This window comes from Siphateles boraxobius, unplaced genomic scaffold (assembly GCF_051911475.1).
Source record: "Siphateles boraxobius isolate OS27281-9 unplaced genomic scaffold, OSU_SipBor_1 8, whole genome shotgun sequence".
Lineage (NCBI taxonomy): Eukaryota > Metazoa > Chordata > Actinopteri > Cypriniformes > Leuciscidae > Siphateles > Siphateles boraxobius.
Genome location: NW_027509208.1, coordinates 28,948,679 through 28,963,365, shown reverse-complemented (window position 1 = coordinate 28,963,365; position 14,687 = coordinate 28,948,679). Strand labels below are relative to the sequence as shown.

Genomic DNA, 14,687 nt, shown 5'->3' with positions numbered 1-14,687 from the left:
CAAAAGGGAACAGAGCAAATTACTTACTGATCTTGTCTAAAGAACGTTTGTAGCTTTAATAAGGATTAATCTATATTTAATTTATAATTTATGCAGTGCAGACTATTTGATAACCTTATTCAATTTCTGTATATTTCGTACAGATGGTTTATAGACAGGGCACAGGTAGGCCAAATATGACATTTATTATGGTTTTGTGAGGATTGTTTAAAGTTCACTTAAATTAAAAGTTGTTATATTTTTGAAGCTTAATGTTTCAAATTTGAGGGGGGAAATCCTTTTCATCAAGACATCAGTAGCTATATTAATATCAGTGATACTGACCTTCATTCATAAAAAGATGCTATTAAACAATTATTTAAAATATACTGTTTTTATATTGTTTTTACATTACAGTGGAAATTGGGTCTCACACAATTTCAATTTTATTTACACACAAAACATTAATGGTGAACATTTTGACTTTATAAAATGATTCTAACAAGTCTTGGCAATTGGCCCCTATATTAAACAATAAAAAAGTACGAAATATTTTTGTTATAGCCTACTTTTATTTTTGGCAGAATTTATCATTATAATCAACTTAATTATTTCCTGGATTTTGTATCACCATAGTCCCTAAATGTATGTAAATGCAGGAAATGGGATTCAAATCGGAAAAAAAATTCCCCCATTTTGTGTCCCCCCCACATTTCAAACCAAAGTCACACCCTTGTCTATATATATCTTTGGAAGTGCAGAATATAAAACCTAATACGATTATTATATTGCACTGGAGGCATTGGAGTAGAATTATGTGGAGTCTGTAGGGTAAATGGACATGGACAGAAATGATTCGTCTACAAACCATGATGGAAGTTTAGTTTCCAAAGATAAAAAAATAATAATTTACACACACCTGCACTGTTGTGTTTTCGTGTTTTATGGGGACTTTCCATAGACATGGAAACTAAATTTTGACTTGCTTAGTTGGGGACACATATTCAACAATAATATTGATCTGCCTATTGACGCCATTATATGAGATCTGCATTGAGCTGGATGATGACATCACTGTTTTCTCCAGAGCAATGAAAAATGAAATGAAATAAATTAATAACTTTTTTTACAACAGAAATAAACCATCACTCAACTTACTTAAGCTGGACTATGACGCTATTTTCTGAGATCGGCTGTAGCCTACAGCAGAAACACACTTTGTTGCATTGTATCACTAAAACTGCTACAATCTAGGCCTATTGTAAAAAGCGCTATATAAATAAAAGTGATTTGACATGATTTATACTGTTCAAACTGTAGGCTATTCTATACCCTTACAGGACACTAACCCTACCCATCACAGAAACCGTTCTACATTTTCAAAAAAAAAAAAATCACTTAGTATGATTTAGCTTGTTTCCTCATGGGGACCAAAAATGTCCCCAAGGATTTCAGATATTGCCATCTTTGTAGAGACATTTTGTCCTCATAAGGTAGCCTAAGGGTTTACCTGGGAAACACTTTGCTTTTGCAATCAATGAGTGAAAAACCCACAGCATTTTATTACAGGGAATAATGATTTATTTTTATTTTACAATGTAGGCTACAGCTTCATCCATGCATAACTGATGTTCAATAATTAGAAGTGACGTACGTGCGACTGTCCATTTTGTTCACATTATTACGGTAACAACACCCGGAAATGCGCGAATATTCAGATATTCATACGTTCGTGTCTTGTGTAAGCAAGCAAGATACAAAGACCCGCTGTTCGTATGCAATGTTATAACCGGCACCGGAGTGTTTCCGCGTTAAATGCCGGTACGCGTTTTGCTAGTGACTGCGCCTTCCGTGAGCCGTTTCTAAACGTGGCTTGTAGTCTTTTGTGACACTGTTGTCGCCGCTGTCCCACGTGTTGCAGAACAGACAAATACATTGCAGACTGCCGCCACCGAGCGAGCTGCATCGACAGCTGGACGTCATCACGATTCTGTAACCTACAGTTCACATAGCCATTCCTTCTAAAGGCTGTACAATGAGCGAATACTTCTCGCTGTCGGAGTGTGATGTGATCGGCTTTGATTTGGACCACACACTCTGTCGATACAATTCGAAGGAGACCTCCAGGGTGAGTCGTGCTGGCATCATGCATATCATCACATAAACCGACCTTACACGCAGAATATGGCTGACACATAATAAATCTGAATCGGAAATATTTCGGAAATGTTCTGTTTGCGTTACTGGAACAACAGTCGCATGAATGCGGGGATCTAAAATATCGATCTGTTCGACAGGCCTTGTTAAAACACATTGAGAATGTGAGAGAAGTGTCTACTTTATCTGTCATTCTAGGAGGACGTTCATGCATCCCATCTGATGTGTAGTTTACCTAGCTCGAGATTCAGTTATGGTTAGGCCTGACATCTTCATGTAGCCTATCTGTACCTCATGTTAGTACTTATATTTATCTCTTCTTCTGTCTGTGTGCAGCTGATCTATGCGAGTTTTGCAGGGTATCTTGTGGAACACAAGGGATATGATAAAGATCTACTTACTTTAACACCTGCCGATTGGGATTTCTGGTGAGTTGTTTCAGCCACACACACACACACACACACACACACACACACACACACACACACACACACACACACACACACACACACACACACACACACACACACACACAATCATTAAAAGGGCCAAGAATACCTGCATGAAATCATGTTTTTAATGCCCAGACTTATAGATATTTACTATGACACACGTGCAAACACAATGACACACACTTTTTGGTTCTTTGTTTAGGGGTTAAACGAAGTTCGAAATACATTAGCAGAGATACTGTAATCGAACATCTGACGCCGCCCACACTGCTGAGAGCAACGATTAGATGAATATGTAAATCTATTGCGCGATTTGAGCTGTGCAATTCAGCTCTCTAGTAAAGTCACGTCACGTTTATAGCAATTTATACAATAGATTGCATAAAATCAAGCAGCTTTACCGTGTTAAACATGAAAAACAGTGTCAGTGTCTCGTACAACTTCATTTTCTACCATAAAGCAGCTCCTCCAATGTGTTCATCTTTTCACTCACGGACGTCAGATTACAACGAACTCGTGATGAGAAATGAACTGGAAAAGATTTCTATGTGAAAGACGGCAGAGCCTCCGCACACACCTACCTATTACATAATCGCCACGGACCAGTAGAACAAGCTGTTTCAAACTCCACAGAAGTTCGTTTTGGCCTGATTTTGTTTGAAATTACGCCACATCAGTTCGTTCTTCGATTTCGCTTGAAGTATATCGGGCCCTTAATGGACACTGGATCACTACACATTGGGACACTGATGATTTCCGGCGACATGACAACGTCCACTTTGTACAACGTCAATACTGGTATTTGTGAACAACAGCAGAGCTGAAATTTTTCTATATAATAAATACTTTATTACATTTAACTACAAACATTTCTGCCGTAAAATAATTTTAAATATTAGCTGCATCCAAAATCTTAAAAATATTGCATTTAGAAGACGCATTCCAAGGTAAAAAGTCATCAAGGCATGTCTGAATCCAATGTTAGCTTCACTTCCTGTCTCTAATGCTGCCTTCAAAAATTCTAAAGGTATCTCAGGTGTATCCTTCACTGCCTTTGATGTCCCACAAGCTGATTGACATGGGTAAGAGAGACAAAATGTGCAGAGCGGTGGGTCCCCAGGATCAGGATTGAAAACAACTGTTTTACAGTATAGTTCAGATTTATAATTATTCATTAATGGATCAACATGGCCATGAGCGCAAACTCTTCACCATTGGTGAAAATCACCATTTTAATAGCACATAAGTTGATGCGCAAACACATTTTTGACACTTGTAGTTCTGGATGCATTTGTTAGACTACAATAGTGGCCAGTTGTGTATTAAAGGTGGTTATTTACATAACTGAAATTGTGCGTCTGAATTCAGCAGCAGGGCTTCTGCATCTATGCAGGAGCGCTGCAGATTTTGATTAACCTTTTTTTCTTTGATAACTTTTTTAAATTCTTATTTTGAAGATTTAAATACAAAATACTATGTACATTAAACAGCAGCATACAGCTGGATGTTAACTACATTTGAGACTGTTACATGAAGAAAAAAATTAATTCTTAATGTGAGTGCTTTAAAAAAAGAATATTTGTTGTTATAAAAAATATGATGTAAGTTATGTAATGTTATTGTAAATGTGATTATTTGATGTATGAAAACAAATAAGAGCCAGTGAATTCACACTTGCCATGTTTGGTTGGATTAAAACGAACCCTGGTGCGATTGCTCTGTTAGTGGGGTTCACTTGAATAAGTGTGAACCCGTCGATCCGAACCCTGGTGCGCACCAAGACTGCTGAAAAGATGGGTCTCGGTCCGCTTTCAGATAAACTTTGGTGCGGTTCGACTGAAATATGAATGCAACATGGATCAAAGACATGTAAACAAACCAAAAACAGGACATGATGTCACATGATGCGACCCTAATATAGATGGAATGCTCAAGCATACCTGTTTTTTTTTCCTTCAAGAAATTCCCAGTAAAGTATTTCCTCATGTATAATAGTCTCACCACCTTTTTCACCCCTAGTGAGTTTGTATTCTTAAAGTCAGAGTATTAAAAAATTATTTGAAGCATGACAATTTGGTATAATGACCTTGTTAGCCCATTTTTCATATGGTCAGCACCATTTAAGCTGTGTGGACTGGAAATTTAAACATCTCAAGAAAATGGCTAATGTTCAAAATTGAAATATGAACAAATTGATTCTTGTTTCAAGCAGGTATTCTTCTAAATTGTGAAAATTATATTAATTGGGTTGGGTATTAATATATCCATAATATTGTCGTTTATGTAAGCTGTTTGTTTCCAAACAATAAGTTGTTACCCTTGTATGAGCTTGTTTGTCTCTCTAGTACACAAATACAGTTGCTTGTTGTCATGTGACCAGTTTTAAAGGTCTTGTGGTGGACCTTGAGGAGGGTAACCTGGTCAAGCTGGCAGAGGATGGTACTGTCTTGAGGTGAGTCAGTTGTAATATGGCATGTGTATTTGAATGATTACTCAGCAGTACATTTTATAGCTTGTTTTTTCTAAAGAAAAAAAAGGGTAATTTGTACTGTGCATAATGAAATATCTAAACCGCTAACCTGTTAGATTAAGCTTTTAATCTATTTAAAACACTCTTATTTGTAGGGCAACTCATGGCACTAAAAACCTGAGTACTGATGACATCATAAAGCATTATGGTCCAAAAAGAGAATGGAAGCATTTTAATAGCCTTAATACCTCGTACACACGATCTGGTAAGGCTGTTTTTTTTTTCAGCTAGTTCATTTAATAATTTCTGATGACAATATAACAATCATTCGCTTATTGAATTTGAGGATTCATTTTATATATATATAGTGTACTATTATTATTTATTATATTCATTATCAATTGCAGTTTTTCAGTGTTTTATCATATTTTCAAATAACTGTCTTTACCTAAATATGTGATTTAGTTTACTCATTTGTTGCAGCAAAATACTATTTTTATGACAACTATTTTGACCTCCCCGGTGCCCTTCTTTGTGCAAGAGTGGTGGATATGTTGCATAAGGTAAAACTAATTTAATTCAGAGCTTTTCAAAAATACTATATTTCTATTTCAAATTAGAAGTAGCATTTGTTAATTTAGCTGTATTGTGAATGTTAAATTGTATAACAAAAACTTATGTTCTCATTTGTTAATATTTTCATTTATAATTAATTAAAAAAAATTTTTTAACCCTAGCAAGGAGTCGGAATCACATCTGACTTGTGGAAAGACATTGTTGCTGCAATTGACCATAATTACAACACATCTGCATTTCGGGGTATGTAGAAAAACCCTCTTATATCCTCGTACTATTTGTAATCAGTATTTAAATTTAATTTTGATATCGTATAATGTATATAAAGGTCTTACACCATGTCTACACCAGACGCGACAAAGCGACCGTTGCATATCCAGTTGTTGTGTCAGAAGTAGAGCTTAGATTCTCTGCCCGAGCCCGACCCGCGGGTTTTTATTAAAACTAAATATTTAGTTTTATATTATAATGTTATTTTTTTCCATCTATGTTGATTATGAAAGTGTACAAAGTAGATAGGAGGATGCACAATATCAGGAGACATGGAGTGGTTCAGGCATGATTTTTACCACTTCATTATGTTTTGTTTTTTAGAAAGCCTTTCTTTAAAGTGAATTTCGTTTTGTATAAAATGTATCTTAATTTTAATAAATTTTTCATCAACCAATTACCTGGATTTAATAAATAAGCAGCAAATATAGCAGACAATAATCATGATATGGAGGCGCCGGCGAGCCGCGGTCACCATAGCACGTGAACTATAGCCATCTCATCATAAATTAAATCAATTCTCGGCATGCTTGTCACCGAATTTACAAATTCACATCTTGCTTGTTGCACGCACACATATGTCGAAATAACATTATTAATAATAATGAATCTTTAAGAATATTTGATTGAATGCTGAATGTTGTGCTTGTTCAATTTAATAAAATTAAAACTTTCATTGTGATAATTAAAATAATTGAATATTAAATATTAAGTGGCCAATTTTTGCACATTTATTAATAGTATTTATATATATACAGGTCCTTCTCAAAAAATGTGCATATTGTGATGGTTCATTATTTCATTATTTTCCATAATGTAATGATAAAAATTTAACTTTCATATATTTTAGATTCATTGCACACCAGCTGAAATATTTCAGGTCCTCATCAGGTTTTAATACTGATGATTTTGGCATACAGCTCATGAAAACCCAAAATTGCTATCTCAAAAATTAGCATATTTCATCCAACCAATAAAAGAAGTGTTTTTAATACAAAAAAAGTCAACCTTCAAATAATTATGTTCAGTTATGCACTCAATACTTGGTCGGGAATCCTTTTGCAGAAATGACTGCTTCAATGCGGCGCGGCGTGGCATGGAGGCAATCAGCCTGTGGCACTGCTGAGGTGTTATGGAGGCCCAGGATGCTTCGATAGCGGCCTTAAGCTCATCCAGAGTGTTGGGTCTTGCGTCTCTCAACTTTCTCTTCACAATATCCCACAGATTCTCTATGGGGTTCAGGTCAGGAGAGTTGGCAGGCCAATTGAGCACAGTAATACCATGGTCAGTAAACCATTTACCAGTGGTTTTGGCACTGTGAGCAGGTGCCAGGTCGTGCTGAAAAATGAAATCTTCGTCTCCATAAAGCTTTTCAGCAGATGGAAGCATGAAGTGCTCCAAAATCTCCTGATAGCTAGCTGCATTGACCCTGCCCTTGATAAAACACAGTGGACCAACACCAGCAGCTGACATGGCAGCCCAGACCATCACTGACTGTGGGTACTTGACACTTGACTTCAGGCATTTTAGCATTTCCTTCTCCCCAGTCTTCCTCCAGACTCTGGCACCTTGATTTCCGAATGACATGCAAAATTTGCTTTCATCCGAAAAAAGTACTTTGGACCACTGAGCAAAAGTCCAGTGCTGCTTCTCTGTAGCCCAGGTCAGGCGCTTCTGCCGCTGTTTCTGGTGCAAAAGTGGCTTGACCTGGGGAATGCGGCACCTGTAGCCCATTTCCTGCACACGCCTGTGCACGGTGGCTCTGGATGTTTCTACTCCAGACTCAGTCCACTGCTTCCGCAGGTCCCCCAAGGTCTGGAATCGGTCCTTCTCCACAATCTTCCTCAGGGTCTGGTCACCTCTTCTCATTGTGCAGCGTTTTTTGCCACACTTTTTCCTTCCCACAGACTTCCCACTGAGGTGCCTTGATACAGCACTCTGGGAACAGCCTATTTGTTCAGAAATTTCTTTCTGTGTCTTACCCTCTTGCTTGAGGGTGTCAATGATGGCCTTCTGGACAGCAGTCAGGTCGGCAGTCTTACCTATGATTGCGGTTTTGAGTAATGAAACAGGCTGGGAGTTTTTAAAAGCCTCAGGAATCTTTTGCAGGTGTTTAGAGTTAATTAGTTGATTCAGATGATTAGGTTAATAGCTCGTTTAGAGACCCTTTTCATGATATGCTAATTTTTTGAGATAGGAATTTTGGGTTTTCATGAGCTGAATGCCAAAATCATCAGTATTAAAACAATAAAAGACCTGAAATATTTCAGTTGGTGTGCAATGAATCTAAAATATTTGAAAGTTTAATTTTTATCATTACAATATGGAAAATAATGAACTTTATCACAATATGCTATTTTTTTTAGAAGGACCTGTATATATATATATATAAAATTGCGCAGCTCCCCCCTGTCAATGGTCTAGCACCCATTCAGCACCTGCGTTAAAAAATGATCTGGCGTCGCCCCTGGTTATAACGGCCCACGTATTAAAAATGCTCGGGTTTAAATCGGGCTCGGGCTCATAATTACAGTTAATGTGTCGGGCCGGGCCGGGCTCGGACACAACGTGCACGGGCTCGGGTCGGGTCGGGCTTGATTTTTTGGGCCCGATCTAAGCTCTAGTCAGAAGTAGCGCAAGCGCTTGAAGATGATCAGAAATAAAACGGTGTATCAATTTACCGTTAGAAATTTGTCATGTCGTTCTGCGCCTCATCCAGTGTAGACAGCATCACTGATTATAATGGGTTCTATTTGCTATCAGAATAACATTTTAAAGTTAGCCTAAGATATTGTTGCTTCTCTTGTACAAAGATAAGGTCAATGTAAGCACTTTCTATGGGAAAATTTTAACCTTTTGCTGCAGTCAAACACAAACATCAACACTGGCACTGAAACGTTATTTGTGTTGATTATTATGATGCACACCTTGTGACCTTACAGAGTTAAAAGGAAAAAACAACGACTCACAATTATAATTGTTCACTTTGAAATCCATTTAATTCAAAACCTGGCTCACTTAATTTGTCTTAAAGAGCCTGTGTCTTCAAAGCATACTCAACACAGGAAACTTATGCTAAAATGTGGGCTCAGGAAAAGGTCATAAACATAGCCAAATTCAATACATAACCATCAGTTCAGGATCTAGGCAAATGCAATAGGTCTGTTGTCTAATTTGTAATAATTTTTATTAGTGTTCCTAAATAATTGACATAATCAAAATTCATTTCATACAAGAAGGTCTTCTTTAGATCAACAAGCTACAGAAAATATTTCTATTAGTCTTAATTTTCTACTCTGCATGACTTTATCTCAGGGAAACATGAAAATGAGTATAAATGCAGACAATTTTTGAATTAGAAAGATTGAGGCTTTCTTGAGTGTGTTTATCACGTTGTGGCAATCAAGAAGCCAGAGAAAGAACAGTGAACATTTTCATCAGCATAAATGCCATTGGACTGGTCATCTGGAACCTGGATGTACACTGTGTCATGGGAATGCAGCATGAGGACAGCACTGCCAGACATCTGATCAAGGAAACCTTTGTTGTACTCATCATAAGAGAACATGACTGGCTCACTGTTTTTGTAAAGTGCTACCAATGCATTTGCTCCATTGACATGCATATGGAAAGAAAAGTAGTAAAGTCCTGGAACCTGACAGGTGAATATGCCAGTGTTAGGATCATAGTGGTTCTCTCCATTGTACACAATTTGGTTGAATGCAATTGGTGTTCCAGCATTAGGATAAGCTGTGGTAAGAAGAGCTGTGAATGCTGACATGGGTGCCTTCATTAGCTCGTGACTAACAGGCATTACCATCTCATGGGATTTAATTGGCATGCTTTTCTCGTGGTGGTAAACAATCTCGCCTGGGGGGCCAGGTGCCCCAGGAGGTCCTGGTTTACCCGGGTGACCATCATGACCTCTGGCACCAGGGATACCAGGAGGACCCTGAGGTCCAGAAATTCCCTTGGATGTGAGCCCTGCAGGGCCAGGGGGGCCTGGAAGTCCTGGGTGACCCTTAAGCCCTGATGGACCAGCAGGTCCTACTGGACCTGTTGGTCCTCTTGCTCCAGGGATACCATTTTCACCCCTTCCACCTGGTTGCCCTTGAAGTCCTGGATGTCCCTTATCACCTGGTGGTCCCTTGCTACCGGGGATACCTGGAGCACCGGTAAATCCTGGTTCGCCCTTGGAACCTTGATGTCCCATATGGCCCATTGGGCCTGGAGGACCTGCTGCACCTGGAATACCGGATTTTCCTGAGAAGCCTTGTGCCCCTTGCTCACCCTTTGCACCTCTTGGGCCTGGTGCCCCAACCATACCAATGTCACCTTTAGCTCCCTGTGGACCTGCTTCTCCTTGGAATCCCCTGGAACCTTGAGGACCAGCTTGACCTATTGGGCCAATAGCACCTGGATGACCTGTGTGACCTGTTGGCCCTGGTTCTCCCTTTTGGCCTGTTGTACCTGAGGTTCCTGGCACTCCACGATCTCCTGGCAGTCCAGGTGATCCAGGTTTGCCAGTACCTGGCAGACCTGGAGAGCCTGGCTGTCCTGCTGGCCCTTGAGGTCCTTTTTGTCCCATTGACCCAGGCATTCCTGGAGCGCCATTCTGGCCTGGTTTTCCTGGTGCTCCTATTCCAGGTGCTCCTGTATGACCCTTTGGGCCTGGTATACCCATAGGACCTGGTGACCCATCCCTACCTGGCATTCCTGACTTTCCAGGCTCTCCAGGAAATCCACTTGGTCCTGGTTTTCCAATTCCAGGCTGACCGGGCTGACCAGAAGGACCCTGAGGGCCCATTGGACCTGGGCCACCGGGTCCTCCTGGAATACCATGGCCAGGCTCTCCTTTCTGGCCTGGCAGTCCAGGAATTCCAGGATGACCCTTTAGGCCAGTTTCTCCACGTGGGCCCATTGATCCTGGAAGACCGTGTGGTCCAGGCTTTCCAGTAGAAGAAAGGCCAGCAGGTCCAGGGCTTCCAGGTGTTCCTGGCGCTCCTCTTGCACCTTGAGGTCCTGCAGGCCCTGAGTGTCCCTTCTCGCCTGGATATCCAGGTGCACCTGGTTTTCCAGGTGAACCTGGGCTTCCAGGTTTACCAGGTGAGGAGTATCCTGCTGGACCTGGTGGTCCAGGTGGACCAATCGGACCGGTGTGTCCAACACCATTCTTTCCAGGCATTCCTGGAGGGCCAGATGGGCCGGGGGGGCCAGGTTCACCTGGGGAACCTGGAATACCAGGTTCACCAGCAACAGCTACAAATAAGACACAAATATAAGATAATTCACACACAACATTACTAAATTTAAACATATAATACAAATTCTAAAATTGATTGTAAGACATTCCTTAACATGCACCTTTGGCTTAGTAGGATGGCACTGACTTAAATCTTACATTTGACGAGCTACAATTTCATTTCAAGCTACATTTACATTTTCAAGTACATTATGAATTAGAGACTGATCTGATTGATCTGTTTGCTATCTCACTGGTGATTTTTAGCCACATTTGTAGACCAAAAAGAAATACACTTTAATTAGAATAAGTGAGTGTATTACTTGTTTTAATTTTTAAAGTTTATTTAAAATTGATTCAATCTCTTTGTGTATGTGTGTGTGTGTGTGTGTGTGTGTGTGTGTGTGTGTGTGTGTGTGTGTGTGTGTGTGTGTGTGTGTGTTGGTTTGACTTTAAAATACTGAAACCTGTTAAACACTGAATAGTCAGCTTGATCTCAATAGTTAAAGTGTCTTATAAATTGGCCAAATCATGTTTTTGTTTAAATCTAGTGTTTTACAAAACATGTAGGGGTTAGTTAGTTAGTTGATAAGTTATTCTATACAAAACATTCAACTGATATAAAAACAATGGATATATCCTCACTAATGTAGTAAAGAAAATGTGTGTGTGTTATAATTGTAATTTGCAGCCACCTTTGGTTTAAGAATGATTGACGCCTTTAACTTTTAAATGTATGCTATGTGGTGATTATTATGATATAAAACCCCTGCACAAGTTTTTTTGTTATAAAATATGCTGTTTAATTAATTTTATGTAGTTATACGTGATGCAGGGTTGGATTGGATTGTTTGATAATCTAGAAAAGGCAGGGAATAGCCGATTTTCCAACAAAAAATTGCTTGTCCGGAAACTAATGGTATACTCTAACGCCACAGTATGGATTATTTTGGGTATGCCTGTTGTATAAAGTGGTTACCTCTGTTTTTTTATTTATTTTACAATGTTCTAAAGTAGTGGATTATATAATCTGTGGTGTATCCCAACTGAAAATTAATTAACTAACAGTCTTTGCACTAGAACTTTATTTGGTAAAGTTAATGTATTCTGGGCAATATATGCACCTTAAAAATTAAAGAGGGGCTAGATATCTAAGAGTTGTTTGATTGTATGTTGACCGAAAATAGTTTTGTGTACGCTGTGCACAGTTTCGAGTGACTGAAGCTCATCTAATTTGTTGAATTAGAGGCTCCTCCAATTTCATATTCATTTATGTACATATATTAGGCACCCTATGTACCTATATTATAGCTCCCTTAGTGTACTGTCTCAATGATGCACCTTCTGCTGTTATTATAAATATTCTGACTCATTCCACATTACAATTATGCAATACATTAAGTATATATGGACCAAATGTAAACTCACTGTGAGATTTTGTAGGATAAGACTGTTTCTTCACATGATAGTATCTGTCAGGGGTCGCCTCAGCCAGTACCACAAGGAGAAGGAGAATGCTTGTTACCCGGAGGTCCATTTTCTGAAGCTAAGCCTGTAAAAATATTATGAAATGAGAGCAATGATGAATGAGTGACAGAAACATCTCCTCGTAGCATTTAAAAATTGGCATTATAAAGAAGCATGTTGTCTCAGTATATCTAAACATTCTGTATAAAATTAACATCAAGTACATGTGTAGTCACTCAGAAGACTTAATAAATGTGTCACAGGAGCTCACTGACACGCATACAAAGTAGCATCTAAAAGATTTTCTCCTCACACCAATTCCAGCAATACCACACACTCCCAAACCAGCATTATGCTGCCGCAGAAAGCCATAGAGGCAAGTGTCTGTACCCACCAGTAGGCCGGAGCTCCAAAAGTCAGAGGGGGTCAGGCTGCTGTCCCAACCAATCTGTATATTTGTAAGTTTCCAACTCCTGTAAGTCCGTGGTACTCCTGTTCACAGAAGTGGATTCTTCTATTTATACCAAATTTGCTTCTCCAACAGCACCCAAAATCTCCCTCCCTTCTCGTGTGATGTCAGTTTTAATGAAGGGTATGGTGTCTCTTGTGAGTGCATGGCAATTCGGCATAATTCAGTAGTTCCCATAATTTTTATCTGTGGTCATGCTTTTTTTTTTTATCCATACAGGCAAAATGGTAACACTCTAAGGTTAATTTGTTAACATTAGTTAATATATTAACTAACATGAGCAATACATTTGTTACTGCATTTGTTAACCTTTGTTAATGTTAGTTAATAAAAATACAGCTGTTTGTTCAGAATTAGTAAATGTTGAAATTAACTTTGCACTTGTACAGCATTTATTATTCTTTGGTAGTTCATTATTAGTTCATGCTAACTTATGTAGTTAACTAATGAACCTTATTGTAAAGTGTAACTGGCAAAATAAATAAATAAAAATACAAAAAGTAAAGGATGTTACACTGTATTAAACACTGTTCTCTAAGGGCACATGGTTTTTTGTTTGTGTTATGCATATTTTGTAAAACTTTAAATGAGTTTGTGCATTATTTTGTGAAACTCAGACCTTGCACATTTTATGCAAGAGGTGTGCCTTCTATACCTTAAAAATGGTTATGGTGCAAAAAAGTATGGGTATTAAAAACGATTTTGCTGAACATTTCAAAAATAAGATAACTGGTTAGCAGAATAGCCTTTGTGTATGTTTTGCCTTTTAGATTTATTCCTTTAAAAACATCTTAAGATCAGTGTCAAAACACATCTTAGAATATTTGTGGTGTAGAATATAAGTGTGGTTGATTCTACTCTGAAACAGCAGAGGGCAGAATTGAAGTCCTTTTTGTCCTCATGTGTGAACAGTGGGCTGCACCAGCCATGGGGTCATGATTATGGTTATTTTTAGAATTTTGATGACAGAAAAGTGTCAGAGAAACAAAACTGGTGAAGTGGAGTTCTATGCTTGTCATTATGGTTAATAAATGGCTGTCAATCACGTTCCAATCATTTGCCTGTGCTGTTTGTCTTTGTGTTTTCGCACAGTTTTAAAATTAGTTAAACAGACCGTAAGGATTTACAGTAACACCTTGCAAGTATTACTATTTTAATATAAAATGTTGTGTAATTTAGTGGTCTTATATTTAATTGGCAGATGATGATAATTTTGGTTTGCACTAGTTTTTGATTCTTTTTTAAAAAAATGTTTAAAATAATCAGTAAGTTCAAACCTGTAATTTTGAAGCAAAAAGATTTGCCATTTGGCATGTTTTCTATGCATCCAGTATATTTTTTAAACATTCTCTTGAGTATCTGATTTAGAAGCCGTTCAGTTTTACGACCCACAGCTGACCACCAGCAGAACGATGGTCCTCCTGACAACCACATTTAGTAAAATAACAGATCTGAAGAGTTGGAAGTCTCTCTTTCAGTCAGTTCCTGATGCTGTCTCTTGAACCAGTAGAGAAGACTGCACAGTGGCGTTCATGTTTACTTCTTTTGATGACTATTTTGGTTGGCTTATCAATTTAAGCATTCCAGTCTAAAAATAACGTTTTT

At 38.4% G+C, this 14,687-nt stretch overlaps 2 protein-coding genes across 2 annotated transcripts in view; one reads left to right on the top strand and one right to left on the bottom strand.

Annotated features, from left to right (window-relative positions):
• Window positions 1-1,654: 1,654 nt before the first annotated feature.
• nt5dc1 (5'-nucleotidase domain containing 1) overlaps window positions 1,655-14,687 on the top strand; it is a 117,397-nt gene continuing 104,364 nt past the window's right edge. Inside the window, exons 1-6 of the mRNA XM_077220246.1 lie at window positions 1,655-2,107; window positions 2,473-2,564; window positions 4,969-5,040; window positions 5,214-5,323; window positions 5,542-5,621; window positions 5,796-5,877. Coding sequence (XP_077076361.1) covers window positions 2,015-2,107; window positions 2,473-2,564; window positions 4,969-5,040; window positions 5,214-5,323; window positions 5,542-5,621; window positions 5,796-5,877 — 529 coding nt within the window. The 5' untranslated portion in view covers window positions 1,655-2,014. The remainder of the gene's footprint in view (window positions 2,108-2,472; window positions 2,565-4,968; window positions 5,041-5,213; window positions 5,324-5,541; window positions 5,622-5,795; window positions 5,878-14,687) is intronic.
• col10a1b (collagen, type X, alpha 1b) lies at window positions 8,876-13,129 on the bottom strand. Its single transcript, XM_077220233.1, has 3 exons — window positions 13,008-13,129; window positions 12,575-12,698; window positions 8,876-11,163 (listed from the first exon to the last, which is right to left on the bottom strand). Exons 2-3 carry the CDS (start codon window positions 12,681-12,683, stop codon window positions 9,293-9,295), a joined length of 1,980 nt encoding a protein of 659 aa, XP_077076348.1. The 5' UTR covers window positions 12,684-12,698; window positions 13,008-13,129; the 3' UTR covers window positions 8,876-9,292.

Coding starts and splice junctions, on each gene's coding strand:
- col10a1b (XM_077220233.1), bottom strand. CDS start 12,683: ATGGACCTCCGGGTAACAAGCATTCTCCTTCTCCTTGTGGTACTGGCT. Junction 11,164..12,574: donor TTATCCTACAAAATCTCACA/GTGAGTTTACAT, acceptor TCTTATTTGTAG/CTGTTGCTGGTGAACCTGGT.